We start from the raw sequence: 27,084 nt of genomic DNA on the forward strand, positions 1-27,084 counted from the left end.
TCCTCCCCACCTTGTCCCCAAGCTATACCTCTGGAAAAAAATTCTCTGTCCATCACTACTTTATGGCTTCGTAGGTTCTTCCTAACTTGTGCTCTCAGCCCCTTGTAGTTCCCCTGAATACCTGGAGCCATATTTTCACTGGGGCTTGCTAAGAATCACTACCTCCCTTGCCTTTGTCTTTTCTACTCTTAGACTCATTCCTTGTCTGGCTTCTGCCTCTGGAGTAGAACCATTCCTTCTGTAGCCCCTGATACCCTGATATGGATTAGCATATGAAGGGCATTGTTGCAGCCATAAAAACCAGCAACCCCTTTGTTACCTCTGAATAGTGGAAGATTTGGGAAGGGAGGGGACAGAGATACAGTACCAGGTTGCCCTAGTATAAGAACGATGCATTTCTAGGGTGCACTTAGAGGCTTTCTTTGATGTTGACAACAGGCTCTTCTGCTTACATACGGGACTTCCCCAGAGTTGCTGTTAAATGTAAACAGTCAGCCCAAAGTATTATCCTCAGTGCAGTGATGGGGGGGGGGGAGGGAGAGAGGGAGGGATTGAAGAGATACTGTCCTATTCTAACTTCTTCTTCAGCTCTCTGGCACTAACCCACCCTCTCCTCCTCCTCTCCTCCCTTCTCTGTCTCTCGTTCGCTCACCTCTCTCTTCAATCGCCCAGATTTCTGTTTTTTAATTTCCTCCATTAACACGTGAGCCCCAGGGGCGTGCTTTGCTCAAACCTGCTCATGACCATGCTCATGTGTTTGTTTCCCCCGTCCCGTCTCGCTTTGTGTTTGATCACTGAGCAGGAGCGATGAAACCTCAATCTGACGCCACACGCACCAGACTCTTTTACTCTTGTGCTTTGGCCAGTCCGGGAGCCCAGGATAGCTCTCAAACCGCAGCGAGGAATGTTGTCTCCTTCAGCACAGCACAGCACAGGGAGCTGGATCCACCATATGTAGTGCCAAATGAAAACTGACCTGCTGTCACCCCTGCACCAAGGGAATGGCAGGTCCCAGGAGGCGGACCTACTTGAACAGATGCACTTTGGATCATTGTCAAATGGACAGAAGCAGAAACTTGACCACCTCCAAGTCTTCAGGGATTTTCTTGCTTTGTTGCCCAGTCTGGAACTACTGAATGGCTGGAATATATATTTTTTGTTCTTCTCTATCAAACTTGGACTGGGGGAGCCACAGCAGCAACCATGTGCCGGGGCCTCTGGATATGCATTACAGTGCAGGTGTTTGCATATTTGACAATGGGGCTGAGCTTGGAGGGGGTCAATGTATATGGAGATGGGCTGCCATTAGGAGGGGGGTGACACTGAGAAATGTAGATGCTAGGATAAGGAGACAAATCTGGAATGGGGCAGTTTCTGAAGGATATTATTCTGGCATCCTCCTACAAGCAGAGGATTGCGATTTTGAATTACAGCTGGAGGTGCCATGGGTGTACAGGAGAGCTGCGTGAGATCTGTGCTAAGCTCTGCTTAGGCAGGCCCACTTTGCCTCCCCTTTGTGTATACATGCCTAGGAGATAGCTTTTGCTTCCCTCTGCAATGTGTATGTATCATAAGTGTGCTTTTCTCAGATCCATAAGCATGGGCACATCTCCCAAATCAGGCATGCTTAAACCCTGTGCAGGCCAGTCTCTAGTGGTTTGGCACATAGGAAAGATAGCAACACAAAATCTTGGCTTTGCCATTACAAGAAAACATAGAATGGAGAAGGAAATTATCATCCAAACAACTTTTCCTGGAGTCTGTGTATGTATTTTGTTGGCTGTTGCATAGCAGGGGCCAGTATCACTTATGTTTTCTTTCTTAATTTTAGTGTTTAAAGAAATGATAGGATTATTACAGATACCCAGAGCCATTTCCCCAGGATGTCAGTCACCATCGTACTACCTACGTCCATGGACTGTACAGATGTGAGCCAGCTGTGGATCGTGTCCTTTTTCTAGCAAGTTGCTTACTCCACCCTCACTGCTTCAGTTTTCCCAGTGGAACCAGGGGTGTAGGACCCAATCTAGGCCACTAGCATCCAAGGGAAATGCTTCTTCTCAGTCCACGATAAATGACCAACTGCTCAAGTGTGACCACCACCTCTCCAAGTTCAGCCTGCTGATTCAGTGACTTGGCCCCACTGGGATTGTGCCAAGAGGTAGCCCGTAGGTGTTGAGCACTGTGGGTGTGGCCTGCTGAGCTATCAGTCCATGCTGCAGTTATTTTCATAGAAAATGACAAAAAGAAAGAAGTCCCACCTCCCGCTCCTCACAGCCAGTCAGCACCTGGTCCATGTGCCACTGGCCTGGAGTAAGGATGCTGCATTGATGTCTCCCAATAGCGCCTGGCTTTCATGCCAACAGGGCGCTGCCTTTCTGCCTCAGAAGCCTTCATTTTTCTACACTCAGCCAAGCCTGATGCCTGCTCATATTGGGGATTTTCATGCTGGGTCCTTTTGGAAAGTACTTTTTTATAATGTTCCTTGGGAAAGAGATCTTCTTTTCTTTTCTTTTTTCTGATAAGGGAGCACGGGAATAGGGTGGGCGGCTTGGGGAGGGGTGAAGGCACTGTTTATTTTGAAATGGTTGTGTTTTTTTTTTTTTAAAAAAAAAAACTTGACCACTGCTGAAGGATATTCTAATTTAATGAGATGAAAATCCCCTCCGGGTTACATCTTTAGCTTTGTAGCAATGTTAAAGTCTCATTAGCTGAGGCGCAAATGGAATGCTCTTTGCTGACTTAGTCAAGGTTTGCACAATGAGGAGTAAAATTGGGACTTGACTTTGGTCGTTGCCTCTGGAAATCTTGGGCATTGCCATCCAGCCTTTGATGGTATCTGTCCTTGCCAGTTCCCTAACCCCTTTCTTGAAATGTTTTAACATAATAGGATGTGATTCTCTTAAACCTGTGTAATGTCAGCCTGGCACTTTAATAGCATCTATTAATAGCATCTATTTGCCACCTTAAATGCTTAAGCAGACAGCAACAAATCAGCTCCAGCTTCTTAAAAGCAAGGACTGGTCCAATATAGTTTGCTTTCACTGCGCCTAGTGTTCCAGTGTGAGCTACTCAGTTGTATCCCCATTAAGTGAAAGGAGAAAATGGGATTCCTCCTCTCCTACCATATATTGGATCATTTCCCACTGGGAAGTGTTTAGTGTCCTAATGCCCCACATCGATCACTCATCAAGATCCTGTTAGTGTGCTGGTAAAGCATAAAACTTGCATAGCTTACAAGAACTGTACCTTTTCCTTGTGGTGTAAGGAAAACCCATTAGCTCTCAGGTGTACCTCTGCAACCACTCAAAGACAGAACCTACTGTACCATCTAGTCTGTTTTGTACAGCTGGGGGAAAGGAGCTGCTTTTGTCCTCTCAGACCACCAGTTCACTGACTGGAAGTCCAGGAAGGTGAAGGCTGCTTCTAGCTGTGCACTGCAAGCTTGAATGGTGGTGGGGCACATACCTGTGGGGAATGGAGCTGCTATCTGCTTCCTTCCAGATGTCATTATAGAGCCAGGAAAAACTACCGTACAAAGAGGTACTGGGTATTTTCTTGTGCAATGTCTTCTAAAGTACTTAAGCTGGTAGCCCCTGGTTAGGCCAGTGTAAGTAAACAAGAGGATCCCAACCAATGTTTGCTGTTTGTCCCCAATACAAAGTGGATCAGGGACGTAGCCGGGGGGGGGGGTCCTTGGGGTCCGGACCCCCCCTTCCATTAGAAAAATGAATGGTGCATGCTGCTGTGCCGCCGCGCCCAAGCCCCATTATAATGGTGGCACTTAGTCTGGACCCCCCCTTCCTAAAATCCTGGCTACATCCCTGGGTGGATACATTTCTGAAAACAGTTATTGACTTTTCTCCCTTGCCCCACAACTCCCACGATACATTTACTACAGTTACTCTAGTGCTAAACAGGAGATAAAGTAAACCGTGGACTTTTCTCCATGGGAAGTCTTCTGCATGAGCCATAGGTTAGTGCAAAGAAGCATGTAATGCTTTTAACTAGAAAATGGGCCCCTCCCTTTGCCCCTACCTAGCAAATCAAAACATCTAGAAAATAAAACCACCCACTCTGATCACTTTAGAACACATGGAAAATACAGCCAGTAGAGAAATTAACAAGCAGAGGTAAACAGAGAAGCTTCCCTTCTCAAGTTTTGCATTATCACTTCTTAACAGAGGAGCAAATAAGCTCTCCCCCCCCCCCATAAAGTGTCAGCAGAAGCCCACAAATCCTGCAGCACTGAATAAGTTTTTTTAAAGGGAGGGTCAGAGGCTGCTGAACAAAGTCTTCCATAAGCCCCTCCCTAGACAGACTGAACTCCTGTTTTTCTCCAGCTAGCATTTGCTGAATAGTTTCTTTGCCAGGGTTCCATTGTCAGCTATGCAGCAGGTGAAGCTTTTCCTATAACTGGGGAAGACTTTTGTCTGCTCCATTTTTGCTTTCATAAAAATATTTAAAGTATGAAAAAGTTGGCAAACTTTCCCTGCCCCAATCCTTGCTGTACCTCTAATTCTAAGGCTTTAGACTGCAACTCAAGTGCACACAGTAGCCTACAATAACTTCCTATGCAAGAGCTTTTCTCATATACAGAAACCATTAACTGAAACAAACTGGAAAGCAGTAGTGATTCAGAATCAGCTCTCTGAAGCAGCTGTAACTTCCAGGAAGGAAAAACAACAACAACCTGTCTTCAGAAGATTTTGTCCTCAAAGGAGGACAGAATTGGAGAGGGTGAGCGTGCCCTTCCATAAGTATAAATCATCAGGATGGTGTTAAACCTCAAGATACCACAGGATCAGGGAGGGACAAACTCCTCTAGGAACTCCATACCAGAGCTTGGCTTCTGCTCCACCCACTGCAACCAGTTTATTGTTTTGAGTCCATCTGCTGTCCATAAAGAGCCAGTTAGCTGTTTCACCAGTGGTGATGATGTATTTGGCATGTCTGCATTTTAATTTATTTTTAATGTTTTTTTTAAAGTGTGTATACATATAGTTAGTGGAGACTGTTTGTCCAAAGCTGTGCCATCTTAGGGGAGGGGCTGGAACAAACCAGAGTCAAGGGAAAAATCACCACCACCCAAGTCAGATCCTGAAGTAATTCGAGTGGCCTTCCTAAAGCCAGCACACTTGAGGGATGTTGGATTACAGCCATCAGTCAGAGATAATGGGAGTTATAGTCCAGTTGATCTGGAAGATAGTAGGCTGGTGATGATGTATTTAGATGGACTTTAAGCAGGAACATGTGGAAATATATGGGAATGATCTGTATTACCTCTCAGTCTTCTAAAGCTGCCTTTTGCTTTGGCTGGGAAACATATATCCTACCAACTGGAGTAGGAGTGTAAAAAAACAACAAACATTTGGCTCCTATATCACTAAATAATACATGGAAAAGGCATCTGAATAAACTGACACATGCCCTGAAGGAGTAGTTATGGTAGATGCAGAATTTAGCTGAACAGTAAACACCTGCCAACATTGTCAAATGTGGACATGTTATTATAGGCTCAGACCCCCCTCTCTGTGAATGTTTGTGTGGACTCCTCTCCTCTAAAATATGTAAGGGGTTAGTTTACAGCAGAGTTTAGCCACAACCAGGTATGATTGTCCCTTCTTTTGCTAGATGGGTGTCAGCATCACACAGCAGAGAAATTCAAAAGGTAAAGATCCCAACGCCACTCCAGCACTGAATTTCCAGGAGAAGATGCATCTTTTGAATTTCTACCTGAGGCCTGTTGAAGATGCTGGAAACTTACTAGGGAAAGCACTTCTGACTTTTCCTTGAGAAGCCATTTTGGCAAGGAGCCAAGGTAAAGAGGATAGGGAAAGAGACCTGGTGTAAAGTAATCCTTGGGAGCGACAAAATGTTTTGTTAACCACGGATGTGATGCTGGCTTTTCCCTTGGTACAAACTGTTGAAGTGTACAGGTAGGGTTGTTAATGTAAATACTTTAGGGTTCACCCCCTCCCCTAAATAATAAAACCATAGTTCTGTGGCAGGTGGCTCTATTTCAGTGCTGTGTGTTCATATCTTCTGTTAGAAAATCTGGATTTAACATGAGATGGCAGTGACTAACTACCAATAACACTGATTATTTTTGTTGCTGTGTGCCTCCCTCTTTATGGCAATCTTATGGCGAACCTATTATGGAGTTTTCATTGCAATATTTGTTTAGAGTGGGTTTACGTTTACCTTTCTTTGAGGATGAGAGTGGGTGACTTGTCCAAAGTCACCCAGTGGCTTTCCATGGCCGAGAGGGAATTCGAACCCTGTTATACAGTCGTCCAATGTTCAAAGCACTACACCATGATAGCTCTTAATCAGGCCAGACTAGAAATTACCTTAACCAAAATAATTATTTTAATCGAGGTAGAGTAGCATTATTCCAGCAATTATCTCCCCTGCTTCCCCCCAACTGCTAGCAAGAAGACTAGAGCTTTCGTTCTCCTACTCTGTCATTAAGATGGAGAATAGAAGCACCTCAGTCCTCTTGCTAGCAGTTGAGGGCAGCAACAGAGGAAGAGATAATTACTAGAGGAGAATCTAGATTGCAGAGTTCATTTTCCATCAAGGATAAAAGTCTGGCATAAAAACATTAAGCAGCAGGAAACACCACTCATCTATGAAGCACACAATTGTGAAGCACACAATTTCAGCAGAAACAGAGGAAGCCACTGCACTCTAACTCAACCAGTTTTTGTCCAGTAATGGCAAAGATATTTGCAAGGACCACCAGACTCGAAGGAAGGGTCGGTTGCTGATAATTGCCCACACACAGGCAGAAGAACGAAGCTGTAGTACCTGGCCATATATACCTTATATTTTCTCCTACCCCTGAGCAAACATCTGATAGTGGAAGTAATTTGTTGCTTTTTTCATTATTTCCATCTCTAATATACACACATCTGTTATTTTCTAGGTGTCTCTGTCTATATAACAGTCCATGCCCAAATTTGTGGGGTTTTAAAATTAGAAAAGCATTGTGTGTGGTTTTTTTTTTTCAAAGTATGAATTATTATGTAGGGGCAGAGATGGAGTAGTTTATTAGACCAACACCTCAGTCTCATGGAAGGGTCAAGGAGTACTTCAGTGCTGATAGATGATTTGTTTGTGAGAGTCATTCATCACCCATTGCCTACTTGAAATTTATTTGAAAGATGAATTACTACATTCTCATGCAATTATTCCACAGTCCTTAAGTCACATAATCTCTTGTCTTCAAAGATGTGTTTTAACAGATATGTGATCACAAAAAGAACATAATACAAAGACACTTCCTTTTCTGCTTACAGACTGAGGAATACTTTTAGTCTCCTTCACTCACCTAAATGAATTTTGTGAATAGTGTACTTGTTATCTGCAGACCCTCAGTGGATAGCAAAATTCATGGATGCTCAAGTCCTATTAACTATAATGGCATAGTAAAATGGAAAATCAAGCTTTGCTATTTGGAATTTATACTTTTTTGAATATTTTCAAGACGTCGATGCTTGAATCCATGGATAAAAAGTCTGTAGATAAGGAGGGTCAACTGTATTTTTTCCACCTCCTCCTCCCCCAATATTTTAAGAAAGAACAAAATCGAGAAAGAGGGAAAGAATAATTAAAAGTATGAATGATTTGGGGAAGTGGAAGTAGTATTTGGAATTGTGTGATCTGTTTGGGAGGTGGTAAATCTTCTGTGTTTTCAGCAGCTGCAAAATAGAACAAATGAAGCTGCTTCTGTTTAAATTTCTCCCTCATGTAACTTAACAATACAAGAGGCTGACTGGATGGGTGGTAGTGGAAGAGACACATACATAGTAGCCTTCTTTATTTTCATATTTTAGCATCTATCTTCAACTGGCATGATACATGTTTCTTTTTGAACCAAAATGCAGTTAACAGACCATAATCTGGAGAAAACAGAATCTACTAGGTTTAAAGATTTAGGACAGTGTTTTATAGACACTTGGAAAAGGGAAGCAGGGTACAAATATGTCATCATGAAGGGTTTGAAATAGCTTCCCATAACAGTTTGAAAAAAGCTGTCCGCCTTTTTACATAAAAATGAAAAACAAGGGCTGTCTTACTGGTAACACATAGCAAACCTAGCCAAAAGAAAGAATAAATCTCACTCCTAACAGTCTACCACATAGTTAGTGAAATTTATTGCTTGTAGTTAGTGTTCTTTTACAAAATGGCATTCCTAATTAATATACATGTTTTCCAGTAACATCATAATACAAATGTAATACTTCTATACAGCTCTGTATACAGGAGTTGTGTGCCTTTTTGAAGACTAGATATAGCATTGATCCACATCAACACTGCTTTGCTTTAACAAAGTTTTTAAGCCAGCCTTCCCCCACTCACAGCCTCCAAAAGCACTGGACAATGCTGCTTGGGGATGCCTGAGAGAGAGCTTTAGTCTAACATACATTGAGAAAGCATCAGGTTGGCCATGATTGTCTTATGCTGGTAAACGAATACAGAAACTTTGACCATCCTGATATTCCGTACTACAATCCCATAGCAACGGCTATGCTGAGAAGAGATAATGGCCAAAAGAGCCAGAGAGGCAAAGATCCCCTAGCCTGCTATAAAGTAACAGGAAATAGTCAGCAAACTCTCAGTAAGTCTGTGCTGGACTCAGCTACTGAGACTACAATTCAAGAGCGCTTCCAGCCATGTCAGTCTAATCTATAAACCATGAGGCACTCAATAATATAGTGGCAAGGAAGAGCAAATGGGTCCCAGATCTGTTTCCTGTAAGCACGACCCAGGGCATAGGAACGATGGTGGAGGGCCACAGCAGAAGCCCTGCTGTTAACCTCTGTGAAGTGGTAACATGAGTTTCCTCTGACAGAAGCAACGATGGCCCTGGTTTAACTTCAGAAGAAAGAAGTTTCTGATTATCAGAAGTTTGTGGCATCTTCCCCAAGAAGCGTAGTGATGAACTGTTAGCTTGAAGGAAAGAAAGGGTGGAGCCTTTATAACTGTTCCCCAAATAATTTAGACCATTATACTTTTGACATGCATCAGACACAATCCTGTATGGCTTAGCTTTAGCAGTACAAGCCTGCATCAGGACTTGCACCAGGTTGAGCCATATTGAACCCCACAACTTAATGAACAGTCTCTGAAGGCCCTCCTCACTGCCATAGCCATGCTGTGCCTCATGAACAGCAGGTAGGATCACATAAGTGTCTGGCTACATAACTGTAATAAGATGTGAAGATATTAAAGCAACACAGACATCTGGAGGACCCTAGCAGATCTCAGCACTGATGCCATCATTTCTTGGCCTCATTCCAACATCTCTTCAGCATAAATATCAGCATGTGGACCTATGGTACAGGGAGCCATATTGTCTTCCATCCCACTTACTGTAAAGCCCCTGAACTTGCCCCACACAGCCCACACGGCAAGCAGGCAGGATCAGAGAAGCATCTGGCTGTAACTGCACAGCTAGATGCACAATGATTGCTGAGGCTGCTGGAGGACCCCAAATGATCTCAGGGCGGATGTCATCATTTTACATCTGGCCACAGGGATGTGGCTAGATGCTTCTCCAGTCCTGCCTACTTGCCATGAAGCACAGCATGGCTGTGCAGGGTGGCTTCAGGGAAGCAAGTTTACAATAAGTTGGGGGAGGAACTTTGGGCACTGCAGAGGGAGAAAGGGAATATCAACTCCCACAGTGCCTGAAAAACAGCACCCAAGTGCATAAGGGGCACTTAGGTGCATATATTTCACTAACAATTCTGGCAAACATGTCTATGAGGATGTAGCCATATGCCTCTCCAATCCTGGATGCTTCAAATGAGTCATGAAATGGCCATGTGGGGCACTGCAGGGGGAAGGGGGAGATACCAACCTCCATAGCATCCAAAAAAGAACACACATGGGAAATGTGAAGTCAAAGGCCAGTATCCATAGTTTTTGGTGGGGTTTTCGAGCTATGCGGCCATGTTCTAGAAGAGTTTCTTCCTGACGTTTCGTCAGCATCTGTGGCTAGCATCTTCAGAGAATGGGAAACTTTGCATATGTTCCTAATCAGGGTGTCCAGTCAATGTCTATTTTATGCTATCCATATACTACATAAACCCCAAGTAATAACCTGTTCTGAAATCTGGAACAGGTTAGGTATGTTAGGTGTGTGTGTTATCCATAAGGGCTTATGGCCAGAATCCTGTATGGTCTTCATACAAACGTAAGCACTGAAGTTGCTATGTACTGAATCCTACCCAGCCACTCCCCAAACCCATTTGCTGGGCAGCAAATACTACAATTGATGAGGGTCTGGTCCCATGTTGCTTGGGAAGCAGGTGGCTATCATTTCCACATCCTCCCATGACTGATCCCCACTGTGATAGGCAGAAAAAATGGTCACTCACTGCTGCAATTCCCCCTCATGCAAGGGGGTGAGTGGGTATGGCAGCTAGCTGCTTCCTGAGTGACAGGAAAATGAACCGCCATCATCTGCAGTGACTGCTTCACAGTAAGTGAAGATTTGGGGATGGTCACAGCCCCACATCACCCCTAAACTATGTCCTATGAATACATAACAGTAACAAGTGCATAACTTAAGGTTACACATACATACAGAATTCCAGCCTGCAATCCTTGTTTTAAAAATGTCAGGACAGATTCTCAAAGTCCTGAACTCTTTGCCTATGACCAAATTCTGCATCCTTATAGAACTGCAAAAATATATCACTTCAGTACTGGTTAACTCATTCCATGTGAAACAAAGGCAGCCTGCAATCAGATACCTAGAACAGACCCAACACTCTTGAAAGATCTGAGAGGTAAGCATATTGCTGAAAAGGATCTTGGGCAATGCAGTTCTGCTATAAAAAAAATGAATGCTCCCTAAGACCCTTGCCAGTGAATGGCCACTTTGCTGGCTCAGATGTGCAAGGAGGAGGGACAGCAATTCACTAGAACAGTGATGGCAGTTGTGGAACTCTCCAGATATTACTGAACTGCAATTCTCAGCATTCGTCACCATTGACTATGCTGACTGGGGCTGCTGAGAGTTCCAGCCCAACAATATCTGGAGAGTCACACAATTCCCACTCCTGCACTAGAGGAAGTGAAGAATAGGGATTTTTTTTAGTCTTGGAACTGAATATCAGTTTATGAAGGGACTTGGTTTACATTTCATTTCAGCAGTGTGTGAAAACTAATGTGATACTTTACTCATTTGAGAATTTTCTTTAAAAGTATATTTTGATTCTATGCAAGTCTTTGTAGAAGCAAGCCACAATGGTACAGCTTTCAAGTATGCAAAGCAAAGCATAGTTCCATTCAGAGTTTAAATACCTTCACATTTTAAAGGTTTTAAAGAGCAGGGCATCTAAAGTTTGCATGCCTTTAAATCTGCACTCTTGTCACAGATCTCACTGATCTGTGAGCCCTGGTGGCGCAGTGATTAAATGCCTGTACTGCAGCCATTCACTCAAAACCACAAGGTTGCGAGTTCAAGACCAGCAAAAGGGCCCAAGCTCGACTCAGGCTTGCATCCTTCCGAGGTCGCTAAAATGAGTACCCAGACTGTTGGGGGCAAATTAGCTCACTTGCTAATTAGCTTACTTGCTGTTCACCGCTATGATCTTTGGAATAGCGGTATATAAATAAAACAAATTATTATTATTATCATCATCATCAAAGATATGAACAAGGGTTTATCTGCATAGCAGTGATGGGAAAAGGGATAATGGCTACTGAAGAAATGTGCAGACCAGATAGAGATTACCATGCGCTGGTGGTTTTCCATTTCTGCATTAGAAGAGCCAGCTTACAACAAGTCAAGGCAAGTTGACTTGCAAAATGTCGACAGAGTAACCAAGGGCCAGCCAAGCTCTTTTGGCAGCTGCACCACAAAAACCCCAGAACATCTCTTCCCTGACAGAATCGTAGCAAATATCTGCAGTGTTCCCATATTGCTACCTTTCCCACCCCAAGCCAAGCCCACTTCTATGGTTTCAAAATCCAGTGGCCCAAAACCTCACCTTGAATTCTCAGATGTTGTTTTCTTTCGTAGCCGCAACCTGCTGTTTTGGGAAAGGCCAGATGGGGCTGTCTGCTGAAATGCAGAAGCTTTAAGAAATGAGGAGAGAAAGAGAAAGCAAATAAAAGATCAACATGCTTACTTCACTCAGAAGTCAGTCAATAGGAAGAGAACTATTCTAGAATTGTTATTGTTGTATGCCTTCAAGTTGTTTCCAACTTACAGCAACCCTATGATCCGTTACAAGGTTTTCTGGGGCTGACTTGTCCCACATCAGCCAGTAGGTTTCTATTGCTAATTGGGTAATTGAATCCTGACCTCCAGAATTGTAGTCCAATGCTTAAACCACTAGCAACAACCAACGAGAAATGTGCATTTCTGGCTTTCCTGGGATTTTGATTGCACAGAAATGTCCAAACATCCTTTTCACTAGAACCTGTTCTTAACAACTGAATCCTCTTAGAAACCAAAGCCATGTGCACTATCATGTAGCCAGGGCAATCTGGAACTTGTAGTAAAAAATAGTAACTTTCCCAAGTTCTGGTCCTTGTGGCTAGAGCTCTACAGGAAGTAGATATGCTTCTTTTAAAGACATCTTTCTGCAGCCCAGCCAGTAAGATCCAAATAGAGGCTATGGATTGTCTGGGCTTGCCTCAGCAAAATCCATAGGGCAATGAAACAATCTACACTATTTCCTTTAGATCATGTACAAGTGCTGGTGCATCTATAGAAATCTTAAATAAAGAATAGCTTGCTCACCTGGTGACCAGACAACAGGAATATGATTAGTTCTAAAGCCAGCTGTGTTTTTTGAATCCTAACTAATGAACTACATTCTGGGCAGCTGAAGAACACAAGTTAGCCTCAGTCTATTAAAGAGTAGCACTTAAAACCTAAATTCTTTTGTTAGTCTCAACTAATATTTTATTTATATTTGAAAGGGATTTCAATGACATACAATAATATCCCAGAATAAAAGAAGGAGAAAAATAAACACACAAATGGATGAAAAATCATTGCATTAGTTATATGTTTCTATAAAAGCTGACCAAGTATCCAAATATAAGTTCATTTGTAAATTCTGTCTATACTGTATATCATTCTTTAAAATTTTACAAGGAATGTTAGGTCATCTATCCATTGGCTGACAGGTGGAGAAAATGTATCTTTCCACTAATGAAGTATCAATCTTTTAGTAACCAAATGGGTACAAAAATCCACTTCTGCTGATCATATGTTAATTTCCAAGAAATAATTCAAAAGAATATGCGTGCCCTGAATATTCAGGAACTTTCCAAAACCAATTTTACTCATGTGATTACTTCTTCCCAAATTGTAGCTACTATGGGGCAACTCCCAAACATGTTTGTTAAGCATTACATCTCCAACAATTTGCTGATTTAGAAAGCCCTTTCTTGAATAGACCAGTTAATTGATATTTTACCAAAATTATTAATCAACTGCATCAAAACAGGGACCAGCTCGTGGGGCTTTGAAATGATCACCTGCAGAAATAATATTTTTAAATTCTAAACTGACATGCTCAAATCGTGTTTCTGAAATTTTGTGTAATAGCCTATGCTAAGGGTTCCAAGCACAAATTGAATATTAAAGTAAACAATGTTATTAGTCCCAACTAGAGCATACCTATTAAACGTGTTGTATTGACCTACATGCTGATTTGCAATTTAATACTTTATTAAATGGGTCTACATTGTTTGGGACCAACCAATAGGAGGTGTAACATAACATAAATAACTTAGTACTTGATTTTACAATTCCTTGTTATTTTTTTCAACCTCTCATTATTAACCCTCCTCCATATTTTACATTGATTCCTCCTACGACTGAAGTCATTTCTAACTTGCATCACCCTGCGTAGTCAGGGATCATAAGCTTCCAGTGCTACTAAATAAGCTTTTTAGAGCTTTGAAAAGTATACATTGGAAAAAGAAATCCCTTGCATTGTCTCTATCCCTGTGCTATGTCTAGCTCCCTCCACCTTATTCATACCTTGCTTTCTAAATTCTTACTCCTGGTAACTGTTCTGTACTGCAGATAATAATTTTCAGTTGGGCAGCCATCAGAAACCTGAATCTGCACCCAGTGATTGCTCTCTGTGTCCTATGTAAAGTATTTCTGAATACACATACTAATTGGGTAGCTTTTACAACAGCAAGTAGTAGATCACCTAGGTATCATCGCTTCAGCCAAAGCTCTGTATAACACCAGCACACATAGGTTTCAACTCAACAACCTCTCAGTATAGTGTAAGCATCCGCATGTAGACCTTACACTATGATGACCCATATACAGTACCGCCTCCTTCCTTTAAAGCCCTGAAGCTACCTCACACGAGCATTTTGTGTTTTAGTGTTAGCAAGGAGGATTAAAGAAGGTCCAGCTACCGTTCTCTTAGCTGGACACAAAAGACTGCTGAGATCCACAGGGGTCCTTTGGTGGCCTCAGTGCTACTTTAATCATTGTGCATTTGGCTTGGGAGTGGGTGGGACTGCCAGACACTTCTCCAATCCTATATTTCCATGCTGAAGCATAGAACAGATCATTGGTACTTACCTGATATACATCCATTTCCAGCAGAGAAGGTCCGAAGACCCTATAGAGTGGGTTCCTCCCTCTTCTTCCTAGTTTGGCAGGAAATGAAAAACAAAAGGTTGTCCCTGACCCCAAGTCGGAGAAGCAAGCCTCCTCAAGGTCAGTCATTAACTAGCCAAAGATCCCAGATGAAGAAAAAAGGCTCAGGAATCAAAGGGTTCTTTATCCCTTTATGTGAATAGAGTCTCTCCGCCTGCTCCTCAAGGTGGGGAGGATATTTGGACCTCCTCTGCTGGAAATGGATGTATATCAGGTAAGTACTAACAATCCGTTTCCTAGCAGAGAAGGGCCTGAACATCCTACGGAGTGGGATTTACCAAAGCGTCCTTTCCATTTAGGGCAGGGATGCTAGCGGGTCAGATGGTGACTAGTACAATATTTTGTAGGACCCTTCTGCCGAAGGCAGTCCCTTCTGACTGAGTGATGTCTAGCTTATAATGTCTCACAAACGTGAAAGGAGATTTTCATGTAGCTGCCCTACAAATCTTAGCCGACGGCGTATTTGTGCTTGGGGCAGTTGAGGTGGCCACACTTCTTGTTGAATGGACAGTTATCCCCTCTGGCACTGTCAGGTCCAGTGTTTGGTAGCATGTTACAATGCAGGCTCTCATCCATCAGCTGAGGGTAGAAGATGACACTTTCCTTCCTTTGGAACAAGGCTGAAAGGAGACTAAAAGCACCTCTGACCTCCTGAAGCTGTTTGTTCTCTTGAGCTAAATTCTCATGAATACACAGCCATGTTCTATTAGGAGCATAGGCAGGAAAAAAGACTGACCTCAAGGGGTCTTGCTACTTCCACATGAGGTCAGGGACAACCTTTTGTTTTTCTTTTCCTGCCAAACTAGGAGCAAGAGGGAGGAACAACCCACTCTATAGGATGTTCAGGCCCTTCTCTGCTGGGAAATGGTTTTATGACGTGGCTTTGGGGCTTTAAAAAAGGTCAGGCGGTGGTGCTGAGGTGTTGCACAGAGGATGTGTCTGGGGACTCGGAAGGCTTTGGATCTATTCAGAGCTTCCCCAAATCTTTCCACTATATGCCTCCTCCTCCTTTCTGTCTCTCCTCAATGTCAGATAGATAAGGGACTTGGAGATGAGCTCTACCTCATTCAAAGTCAGACTCCTCTCTTTTCCTCCACAGAGGAATATTTAGTTGATCCTATGGTTCAACCTCCCAGACAAAGCCACCTCAAGCGCTCTCAGTCTGTGCCTAGTCTGTATCTGATGCTGTAAAGCTCATGTTCATCAATGTTACAGGTGACATATTATAACTTCATAGAGACTGGAAAGCAAACTGTGAAAATTTTGATCTAAAGATAAAGCACCACGCCAGTCCAGTATGTTCAAACACTGGTTTCTTTCTCCCATCGTTCCACTAATGGGCAACTCATGGATTGCATACAGCCTCTTGCTCCTGTGAGCCTCAGAATTTCCACTTCCCATTTTATAGAAAACCAAGGGAATCATGCTCCTGGAAGCATAATTCACCTTCAGAGCAAAATATGAGTGTCTCCTCCCACGTGCCTTGTTTTACAAGGAAAAGAGTTTTCTTCAGAACAAGTCTGGAAGTACACTTGTAGTCACTTTTTTGTAGGGAGCAGCTGGTGTGACCCATGGTGGATTGTGAAGCACAAGGCAAAATTGGTCCCCATTCTGCAGATGTCACCTACTCCTGTGCTAAGCACTCTGGCTGAGTTTACTGTCCTTGGCCAGAGTAGATGCCACAACGCACTGGGTTTAAAACCATTAAAAACACAAACCTAGAAGGCTATACTAGTTCATGATCCATCTGCCTGAAGGCAGATCACATTAAAAAAAAAAATCCTGCACGTGTGGAAAGTTATATGCAACAGGGAATCTATGGCTGTTTAATTTTTTTTACTTCAGACGACATTCAAACAAACAAACACCCCATATTTCCCTGCATGTAGAAGGCTAGTAATTCCCTTCTTCACCCTGTTCTTCCAGGAGGACATAGACATCATAAGGAACAGCCAGTGTTCTGATACTATTGCTCATTTACCTATAACTGAGAGTGCAAATGAGAGGGTTGGAAAAGTACAGTCCTGAAGCACCTAACAGTCCCTGCAAGTCTCCTTCTAAGTTTTTGGCATAATTTCCTGCCTCAAACTGTGTACAGATACACTGGCTTGCTTTCCCCTTGAAATCCCCTGAAACCCCTAGTCTTTTTTTCACAGCCACTTTTCACTTGAAAATGAAGACTGAAACATTAGTTTCTGGTGTGTTCGGATAATTCGGTGCACCCCTCATTGGGGGGGGGGAGGGTGTGTCAAAATTGCCATTGCTCACATGCATTTGCTCATCCCTGGTGTAAACAAACATGTAGGTAAGGATGTCCCATGGAGATTCTATATAAAATTGTACCTCATATTACAAGAGTGATCTGTTCTGGGACACATCATGTAACACAAAATAATCTGGAGCACTATGCTTGTTTGCTTGAAATGAATGTTCAAGTGTTTTCTCTAGGCATTGTATAGGTCCTCTAGTACAATTCTATGATATGCTTCTCTGGAAATTGGCCAAGAGTCACAGTGGAAGAACTAGAAATGTCTAGAGAAGTATTCTCTCTAGGAATCTTTAGGTCCTCCAGTATAACTCTATGATCAATTTCTGGCAGAAGCATACCATAGAATCATGCTGGATGACCTAGAAAATGCTTAGATGTAACATATTTTTAGTAACATATAACTGAAACCTTTTACTATGAGCTTATGTTGTATAGGATCCACCTGTATGGACAGAAGATTAATCTAAATATATAAATAATGCTCAAATCAATAGAAGGGGAGGAAGAGAACATGATTCTGAAACAGACTGAGGTGCAAGTGCAGCTGGTATCAACAGATGTATATGCCAAAAAGTACCTGCATTTTCTCCACAGGACTGCAACCATGTAACTTCCCTCTCAGTTTTATTTGATATCTCAACTTCCTAACAATGTCCTTCAAATCAGAACCAGGAGATTCCTCAGGAAATCCTGGGGTACTCTTACCTTTCTTCCTAGCAGGTATTGGCATTACAGATCCTGTCCCACCAGGCACTCCCAAATTCAACTGCTGGAGCTGGCTGGGCCTCCCTGAAACTGCCTCAGCATGCCTGCCTAAATGTGTTGGACGGCTGGTTGCTTTTAGGATGGGGAGTCGACTTGCAAGTGGAGACGTGGCAGAACGACTGCTTTGAATCCGACAGGAGCCTCTATGAGGCTTGGAGTTAGGTTGCAACTGGGGGCTATCACCTCTCATGGTTTTAGACTGATCTGAGGAGAAAGAGAAAGATGCTCAGTCACAAATCATTAAAATGCTTCCAAGCAGAAGAACGTCTCCATGGAAGGGAAAAAATTCTTGCAAAATGCAAACAAAAACTGCACACCTCCAAACAGAGAAAAGAAACCCTCAAAATTTTAAATTATAATTCCATGTGTGTTAACTCATTTTGTCCCATTATGTTGAGCAGGGATTCTTCTCAATAAATGTGCCTAGGAATGCAGCTTAACAGAAATTTAGAATGGGGAAGGGGAAAAGATGGGTTTTTGTGGGTTTTTCGAGCTATGTGACCATGTTCTAGAAGAGTTTCTTCCTGACATTTCGCCAGCATCTGTGGCTGGCATCTTCAGAGAATGCTTGCCTGTCCTTGGCAAGATCTAGTCAGAGGAAGTTTGTTATTGCCTTCCTGTTTAACTGAATGTGTGATTTGCCCAAGGTTTCCACAATTAATCAAGGATTCAAACCTTAGTCTTTTGGGATCCTAGTCCAACAGTCAAAGTACACCATGCTGCCTCTTATTGTCCCCATCCCACACAATGCTAATTCACCAGGATAGTAACCAAAAAATAATCGAGTCATTTCCTATTCTGTAATAACCGGGAACCTGGAATCCTGGACAATAATGAACAGTCAATACCACTGCAGCAATTCTTATGTCAGGTTCTTCTTTCCAGGAACTATGGGAAATTAAATCCAAATGCTGTCTATATCAACTTACTAGCATTTGCTTTCTGGAGAGGCACTGCCTTTTCTGGAGCAACAAGGGATTTCTTCAGAGATTTAGTCTCCGGTGGAAAAAGCCTGGGATCTGGTTTTCCTTTCACACGTGCAACAGAGAATGCCTGCATACAAGTAAACAAACTGAATTTTAGAAAGTCATGATCCTTCCTTTTGAACTATCCTCTCGTGGCCTATGTTCACATGAATGGAGGAAAATGGTGGTAGATGTTAACCTGGGGCCCTGAGTCCTCCTAGATGCCAATCCAATTCTTGGGGTTACCCATAGATGACCATACTTTCTTCCCAATGACATTATCATTTAGGGGCTTCCCAGCTTTTGCGTGGTTTTCTTTCCCATTTTCACATCTGGAAAGGTCGAAATTACTCTTCTAAGGCTTAGCTACTTCTAAAGCTGATGTCCTCCCTACTACTAGAACGTGCCCCAGCTTTGGTCTGGAGCGCCTTTGTGTAATACCCACACAGTCTTTCTGGAGTAAGGTACATCACACACTGTTCTTTCTACTGTGTTCCTTTTTAGCTGAAAGCACAAGAAATACCTGTGGCTCTTCAAAAGGACCATCTTTGCCACCAGTTCCTTCTGTTTTCTGGTTTGTTCGAGGAAGGGGCTTCAAATGCATTTGAGACTGCTGATGTTGTGCGGCATCACAGCAGGAGAGTGGAGGCGGTTTGTCTTTCCTGCTGCTCCTACTGGTTGCTTGAATCTTGAGACAGAAGAAATATAGCAGGTAGAGAGATGAGGCCAGCCAATTTAAATTATATTAATTTCTCCAAAATAAGGCCCTCAAAGCAGGTTGCAGGCAATTGAAATGTAACACCAAAATCAAAGAATGTTAATTAACAATATTACACAGATGTAAAATAGAGATAGAACTAAACACAACAAACAGGCAGATCAACTAAAACTAGGAGAGATTGAGGGAAGGAGGTTTTAACCACTCATCTTTTTTTAAAAAAAAACCATCACAGAGGCACTCTCCAGAAGGCAGAATCAGAGGAGCTGGCCTGTGGAACATACTTCAGCAGCAAGCCCCACGGAGGAATTGCCACAACTCAAAAAACATGGTTTCTAATGGAGAGCCAGCTTGCTCACAACTGGCCAAGAAACAGGTCTTCAAGTGCCTACACATTTCCCCTGAAGTGCCTTCAGCATATAGTAAGACTCAAATATTGTAAGGGGGGCTTTCCATACAAGCTGGCCAAGGACTATGTACTTGGGGGGTGCACCTTCCTATTCAATATGCATTCACTGTCTGAGGCAGGCAATACAAGTGGCAGCCAGGTATCCATAGCTTGATAAATGTACATACACCTATATTTTAGGTCCTTCAACCACCCTCCAGACGAAGGTATGGCGGAATGCCCTGGATGTTCAAGAATCACTAGATTGAGGCTGGGTGAAATCATCTTAGACATCAGAAAAAGTGATATGTGCTCTTTAAAGATGAATCACATACTCCTTCCTTTTCATTTTTATGGTATTTGTCAGAGAGAAAGCTCATTAAGATACTGAGACTTTTGAATTGTTAAACTAGAGAATATGGATTCAGAAAGTAGAGAATACAATGCAGTCTTCCCCCAAGCTGGCCCCTTGCACATGTTAGACTACGTCTCCTACAATACCTAGTCATTATTGACCATGGGAAGTCAACATATCTAGAGAACAGCTGGTTGAGGAAGACAGATGTAGTCAATATCAATGGCTTTCAAATTCAAGAGACCTAGGTACAGGTACAATTCTAGTCTTATTCTGCACAGTAATACTGATAATTTTTTTATACAATTAGGGGAAATGTTAAGAAAAGCATATGTGAACATAGTACTAGAAATAGATAAATAGTAAGGATTATGAAAAAATAATTATGCAATAGTTACGAAGTTTCCATATATTTCCTGTAATGAGCCAAAACATAACCTAAAACTGAACTGCTATTGCCAAAAATTACTCAGAAGAAAGCTTCCCTAATCCAAAAATAAAATTTGTTGTTAACTGTCCTTGAGTTGACCCTGACTTATGGCAACCCTGTAGATGAGACATATTCAAGCCTCCCTATTCTCCATGGTCCTACTTAGGTCCTTTAGTTTCAGGCCCATGACCTCCCTGACTGAGCCTGTTTATCTGGAATACAGTCTTCCTCTCTTTCTACTACCCTCTACCTTTCCAAGCATTATTATACAGTGCGACCGCATTATCTGCGGGCAAGCTTTATGCGGCTTTCAGTGGCGTGTCCCATAGGGACGAATGGGGTGCGCCGCCGCACGCACAAGCCCCATTCATTTAAATGGGGCTCAAGCATAGGCAGTATTTGTTTTATGTGGGGGAGTCCGGAACGGATCCCCCGTGTAAACAAAGGGCGAACTGTATTTTTTCTAATGAGTCCTGCCTTCTCACGATGTGACCAAAGTATGACATCCTCAATTTGATGCTCTTGGCTTCCAAGAAGCTTAGGCTTGATCTATTCTAGGATCCATTTGTTTGTCATTTTGGCTATCTATAGTATCCTCAGTACTCTTCTCCAGCACCATCTCAGATGTGTTGATTTTCTGTCCACTTTCTTCACTGTCCAGCTCTCACATGCATACATGGTGATAGGCAATGCAATGACCTGACAATTCTAACTTTAGTTCTCAGTTGTATCTTTACTCTTTAGAATCTTGTCTAGTTCTTTTATAGTTGCTCTTCCCATTTCTAACCTTCTTCTCATTTCTTGGCTGCAATCTTTGTTCTGATCAATAAATACTCTTCCAAAATATGTGCCAGGAGATAAGATTTAGGACTCTCAACAATAGGCACATATTATTATTGCTAGAGCAAGGGTTGGTAACATGTGGCCCTCCAGACGTTGTTGGACTGCAACTCCCAAATTTTCACTGTTGGCTATGCTAGCTGGGGCTGATGAGCGCTATAGCTCAACAACATCTGGAGGGCTGTACGATTCCCATCTCTGTGAAAGGAAATGGAACAGTAAAGTCTTATACATGTCTAGTTGGAAATTAAGTCTACTACGTTCCATAAATTGGATCTAAAATCTGCCTTCCATGGACCAAAAGGTTCTACTCATGGAAAGTGCTTCTGTCCAATTTACAGAGGTCCTTCCACCTACCTCATTCAATAGGGATCTCCCAGTTCTGTCCCAGAGATGGGAATCTATGGCTCACAACCCATGTGCAGTCTCTGGTCCCTTCCTTTCTAGCTGGGATGTTCCTGCTGTTCAATACCTCCAGGAGGTATGATTTTGCCTTTTAAAAAAAGTGTTCTCCCTCACACCTTGCTTTGTCTCCCCACACCATCAGGAAGGTTGACAAAACAGTAAGTTGTCTTCTGTCCATTTCCAGTTGGGAGTGCATGCAGATTTTTGGTCCCCTACAACCCCAGGACTCATGCATCCTGGAAACATAAACAGTCTCAGCCTTTGTCTATTTCTATTCTTGACATTATTTTGAAGGAACTATAATGTATGGATTGACATCTGAATCCAACCCAATGTGGCTTACTATGTGAAACTCCCAGTTTGCCACCCAAGCCATATCTAAAGATAAACAACACATAGAATGCTCAGGATGACAATCAAAATTAAAGACAAAACTATCCTGCACACAAGCATTAAGTTCAAACACAATGTACATGGGCACCATTCCAGTTGCTGTACCTTCTTAGTGCCAGATTTCATCACTGTTGAGGCCTTGAATGACTGTCTGGCTCCAGACTTTTTTGACAGCTGATCCTCAGCACTGTAGGTCTTAGATTTATTTTGGAGTTTCTTGGTACTAGGCAAGTCCATGCTGCAGGAAGCCTGGCCTCCCTGCTTGGGAGGATCTTTGAGGGAATCATGAGCCAAACAGGTTTCAGGGCCTACCATTGGCAGCAGTGCCTTCAGAGGGCTATTTTTCACATCAAATGTTTTCCGTCTTGTTTTCCTGAAGCTTGGCCTCTCCTCGTGCAAAAGCTTGATTGGTGACAAAGGCTCAAATTCGGGGAGCGTCTCAAGCCCTATCTCAAAGCAGCTGCCATTCCCATTCTCTCTCAGCTGACATCTCTCCAGTTGAGAAGCCAGTATATTGGCTTCCTTCATGACTTCCTCCAGCTTCTCTGGACTAAGCAGGAACCATTGAGAATCCTGTTCTCTGTGATTGCTCTTGCTCTCCCCGAGAAAGACATTTATGTCAATTGCTTGCACCCCACACTTTTCACTGGGCTCCACAGGGTACACATCAGGCTCGCCCTCTTCTTGCCTGTAGTGTCAAAGTCAAGAATCTAATTTATTAGCTGCATTTATATCCCACCTTCCCTCTAATATGGAGCATGGAAGCAAAATGTTACAAGTACAGCGTGCCCTTGGTATCTGTTGAAGTTTGGTTTCAGGTTCCCTTATGGATACCAGAATCCATGGATGTTCAAGTCCCATTAAGTACAACAGCATAGTAAAATGGTATCCCTTATATAAATTAGCAAAATCAAGGTTTGCTTTTTGGAATTTATGTGTTTTTTCAATATTTTCAAGCCATGGATGCAACGGGACAACTGTACATTGTTATTTTTGGATAACAATATTGTGACAAAACTACATTTGAAAAGCAAGTCCAAAGTTATATTACTGGTGTAATGAATAGTTATTCCTTTTAAGAAGCATTATTCCATAAATGCTAAGGTTTTTTCTTTCCTCAACCCCCCCTCCCAAACTATCAGAAGACAAAGGAAAGTAAAAAGCAGTGCAACAACTAATATAATGACTCAGTCATTAAATAGGTTAATTTTAAACACTGTAATGATTAATGGAATAAATTACTATTGAAAAATAATTTTCAAAGTTCTATTCCCATGCCCTTCAAGCAATATATATGTCTCTCTTAACCTGACAAAAATCCTCTAAGGCAGGCCAAGCTGAAGGTGACATTGACTAGTTCATGGTAGCCTGGTGTGTATTACAGCTCAGAATAAAGGATGTGTGTTGCCTTAGGGTCACCATAAGTCGAAAATGACTTAAAGGCACACACTATCATCACCGCCACCACATAACTAAAGTCCTAGTCCTAGTCCTCTGTTGGCTGACTATATGTATTGCTTTAAGCAAAGGCTTCAGGCAATGTTGCTGAAGGCAAGTTTTAGTGCTTTTATTTTATTCAAAGCCATGCAGAGAACTCTGTGGATTAAATATAAATAAATGAAATAAGTGTACAGTGGGGTATAAGACATCCAACTAGAAAAGAGAGTTCCCATCTCACAAAATCCAAAATACTAGGTTTGGGATAAAACATGAATAAAGCTCCTCTGCAGTACAGATCAAAACCTACTACAGTCACCCTCCATTTTCATGGGGGATCCGTTTCAGAACACCCCCCCCCCCGCAAAAATGGAAATCCACCAATATTCAAGCCCCATTGGTTTGAATGGTGGTGCACCCCCACAGGCACCTGTGGGCACATGCCATGGGCATGCACCTCATTTTATGTCCCCCATTTGCCCCCACATGTAATTGAGCTACAGGGATTTGAAATCCGCACAAACCGAGGAACGACTGTAATTTGTTTCTATGAAAATAAAAAGAGAAATACATTATAATGAGGTTGTTAGTTGAAATAGCTCCAGTTTCCAGTTAGACACCTTGCTACATATCAGTGATCCTGAAAGATTTTGTTTTAGTGAGTTCATCTATATGCTTTTTTAAAGAGATTAAGTTGCTACTGTGAAGTAGCATACTCTTGCTTACTATAGTGCCAATTCGCATTACAAGGGCTTACAACCACCATTCTTACCCATCTAAAGGAGAACACAGACCAACATCCAGGGTCTCGTCTGTAAATTTTATACCTAGAAGGGGAAAAAATAGCAATTCTTACTGCAAGTGTTGATTGAGGCCCAAGTAGCTAGCCTGTCTGAATCATGACTGTCAGCAAGATCTTGATCAAGAACTACAAAGTTTCAGGAGGAAATCTCCTTACAGTAAAGTACAGTATTTCCACTGTACACATGGGAATACTCTCAGCAAAACCTAATTCCCACCTTGCAGATCAGACTTCATAGCTTCTTTTTAAGCCTGCAAAATTCCATGCCTTAACACTCATGGGGATTTGTTTCAGAATACAGAATTACATGTGTTTGCCCACTCTTATTTTAGCTCTCTTTTAATCTAAACAGGCATTTGATAATTAATTAGTTGCAGGGATTTTTTTTTTAAATAAAAGGGGAATGCTGCATTTTTTTCTTACCTCCAATGGTAACATTTAAAAATGATTCTATACTTTCAAATATAATGTAATTTAAATGATAGCTCATTTAACTGTGTTTATTATTCTGTTTTTAGCTTTGTTTTAACCTTATTGTAAGCTGCCTTGAATCCCATGTCAGGAGAAGGGCAGGATATAAAATAAATAATTATTAATACATGTTAAGAATGGCACAAAGTGATCATACTAACGATAAAGGACCTGACTTTATGTAACTACTAGCCCAAACTTATGCAGAATAAGTCATAGTTAAGCCAAATAAAATCTGATTAGGAGCTAGCCTTGAATCAGATCTGGTGACAAACTGTGCTCTACAATGCTACATGGCATAGGGGAAAAATCCATCTCAAATGCTTAGTATTATATGCATCATCTCTGTACACTACAAATGTCTTTTGTAAGACAAATACTTGAAAGATGGGTTGCTGTGGGCTTTAGAATGCAAAAAATCATCCAACTTTGAAGTTGTGTTTAGCTGTATATAACCTAAAAATAGTCCAATGACATTCAGATGCTCACCTTCCTTTGACAACTCCATGTTTTCAAAGTACCATCTAAACAAGCTCCTGAAAAACTGAATGGGAAAGAAAACAAATAAATACATTTCAATGTATTTAATACTTTGTTATAATTAGAATAAGCAGAAAATGAAATAGTTACCAAGTCTCATTGTATAAACATATTGAACATCAAGAGCTGGACAGATTACAGAAATGTAAAGGATCTGTGAACTAGATGGTCCAGAAAATGTCTGGAAGACTGAAATGTTTTTATTTTACATAAAAATGATTAAAGAGGGAAAATATGCTACAAGTTTATAGTGATGAAGCTAAGGGATTGTTCTCTCCCAAAACACAAGAACAGCCTTCAGATGTGTTGGATAACAATCCAATTGTCCTCAAGATCACAGGTATCGTTGTCCAAAATGTCTGGATGGCACTGAGCTGGGGAAGGCTGCACAAGAATCAATAGCAAATAGATAGGACCACAACTCCATGTGAAGGCACTAGCAAACAGGGCAGAAAATACTGTATTGGTTAAGTTGGGCCAATGGTCTGATGCACAAAGGCAGATTCATGAGTTCTTCATTTGAAATTGAAAGAAAGCAAAATAAAAGGAAATGCCTAGTACAACACTTCTTCTTGTCCCTCTCCTATTGGATGCTGGATTTCACCATGCTTAAATTGATTTCACATGACTTGTCTTTGCACTCCTGATTCATGGAATTCACTGCCACAAGGCTCAATGGCCATCTGTCATAGATGCTTCAGCTATGATTTCCTGCACTGGCAGGAAGTTGAACAAGATGACCCTTGGGAATCATTTTCAACTCATATGATTCTGTAAAGATATTTATGGTCACTAAAATATCTTTCTTTTTCTTTGTTGTTGTTTCACTAAAATATCTTGAGAAAACATTAGTAGGCTTTCCAGTAGGTAGGTTCATCACCATGATATACCTAAAATGGAATCTCTCCAACCCCACAGGCTTTGTGTGTATGTGCATGCCTTCACATTGCCCGACAATTTATGGTGACCCCATGAATATCATATTTATTTACCGTATTTTCCGGCGTATAAGACGACTGGGCGTATAAGACGGCCCCCAACTTTTCCAGTTAAAATATAGAGTTTGTGATATCCTCACCGTATAAGACTACCCCTCTTCCAACGCACACCAAATAAAAATTAAAAAAACATCAGATTTGATTTCAATATGGCAATTTTAATTCAAATGACATGCCGGTACTTAGCAGGAAACCTTGTTGTATACAAAGCCTGCTTGGATTGGTTAGCTTTCCTTGCCTGCCCAGCCCTACCAGTCTCCAAGACTATCAAAGTGGTAGCTGCTTTCATACGATCGTTGCATATGGTGGGGATGCGGCCGCGGCTGTTTTTGAGCTCCATCCACCATATGCAGCGACCGCAGATTCTCCGTTCCGGCTCAGAAGTTTCAGCACCTGACCTATAAGACAACACCCGGCGTATAAGACGACCCCCAACTTTTGAGAAGATTTTCCTGGGTTAAAAAGTAGTCTTATACGCCAGAAAATACAGTATTTTTGCAAGGAATATTTAAAGGTGATTTTGCCAGTTCCATCCTCTTATAGCACCTGGCATTAATTGGTGGTCTCCCATGCAATAATTAACCAGGGCTGACCCTGCTTAGCTTCCATATAGCTCCTATTATTAGATACTGAGAATAAAGGA

General features: G+C 41.9%; 2 protein-coding genes across 2 annotated transcripts in view; one reads left to right on the forward strand and one right to left on the reverse strand.

Annotated features, from left to right (window-relative positions):
- Nucleotides 1–13,742, forward strand: part of CELSR2 (cadherin EGF LAG seven-pass G-type receptor 2) — a 132,018-nt gene extending 118,276 nt beyond the window's left edge. Inside the window, exon 35 of the mRNA XM_089518291.1 lies at nt 673–13,742. Coding sequence (XP_089374417.1) covers nt 673–700 — 28 coding nt within the window. The 3' untranslated portion in view covers nt 701–13,742. The remainder of the gene's footprint in view (nt 1–672) is intronic.
- Nucleotides 12,008–25,442, reverse strand: PSRC1 (proline and serine rich coiled-coil 1). The gene is made up of 7 exons (XM_089518292.1): nt 25,393–25,442; nt 24,403–24,457; nt 22,299–22,881; nt 19,188–19,352; nt 18,629–18,752; nt 17,640–17,903; nt 12,008–12,099 (listed from the first exon to the last, which is right to left on the reverse strand). The coding sequence occupies exons 1-7, from the start codon at nt 25,409–25,411 to the stop codon at nt 12,008–12,010; spliced, it is 1,302 nt and encodes a 433-aa protein (XP_089374418.1). The 5' UTR covers nt 25,412–25,442.
- Nucleotides 25,443–27,084: the final 1,642 nt, after the last annotated feature.

Source organism: Sceloporus occidentalis, unplaced genomic scaffold (assembly GCF_023333645.1).
Source record: "Sceloporus occidentalis isolate IW3139 unplaced genomic scaffold, rSceOcc1.0.p SCAF_3, whole genome shotgun sequence".
NCBI lineage: Eukaryota > Metazoa > Chordata > Lepidosauria > Squamata > Phrynosomatidae > Sceloporus > Sceloporus occidentalis.

Coding starts and splice junctions, on each gene's coding strand:
- PSRC1 (XM_089518292.1), bottom strand. Junction 22,882..24,402: donor CTGTGTTCTCCTTTAGATGG/GTAAGAATGGTG, acceptor TTGACACTACAG/GCAAGAAGAGGGCGAGCCTG. Junction 19,353..22,298: donor TGAAATCTGGCACTAAGAAG/GTACAGCAACTG, acceptor TTCTGTCTCAAG/ATTCAAGCAACCAGTAGGAG.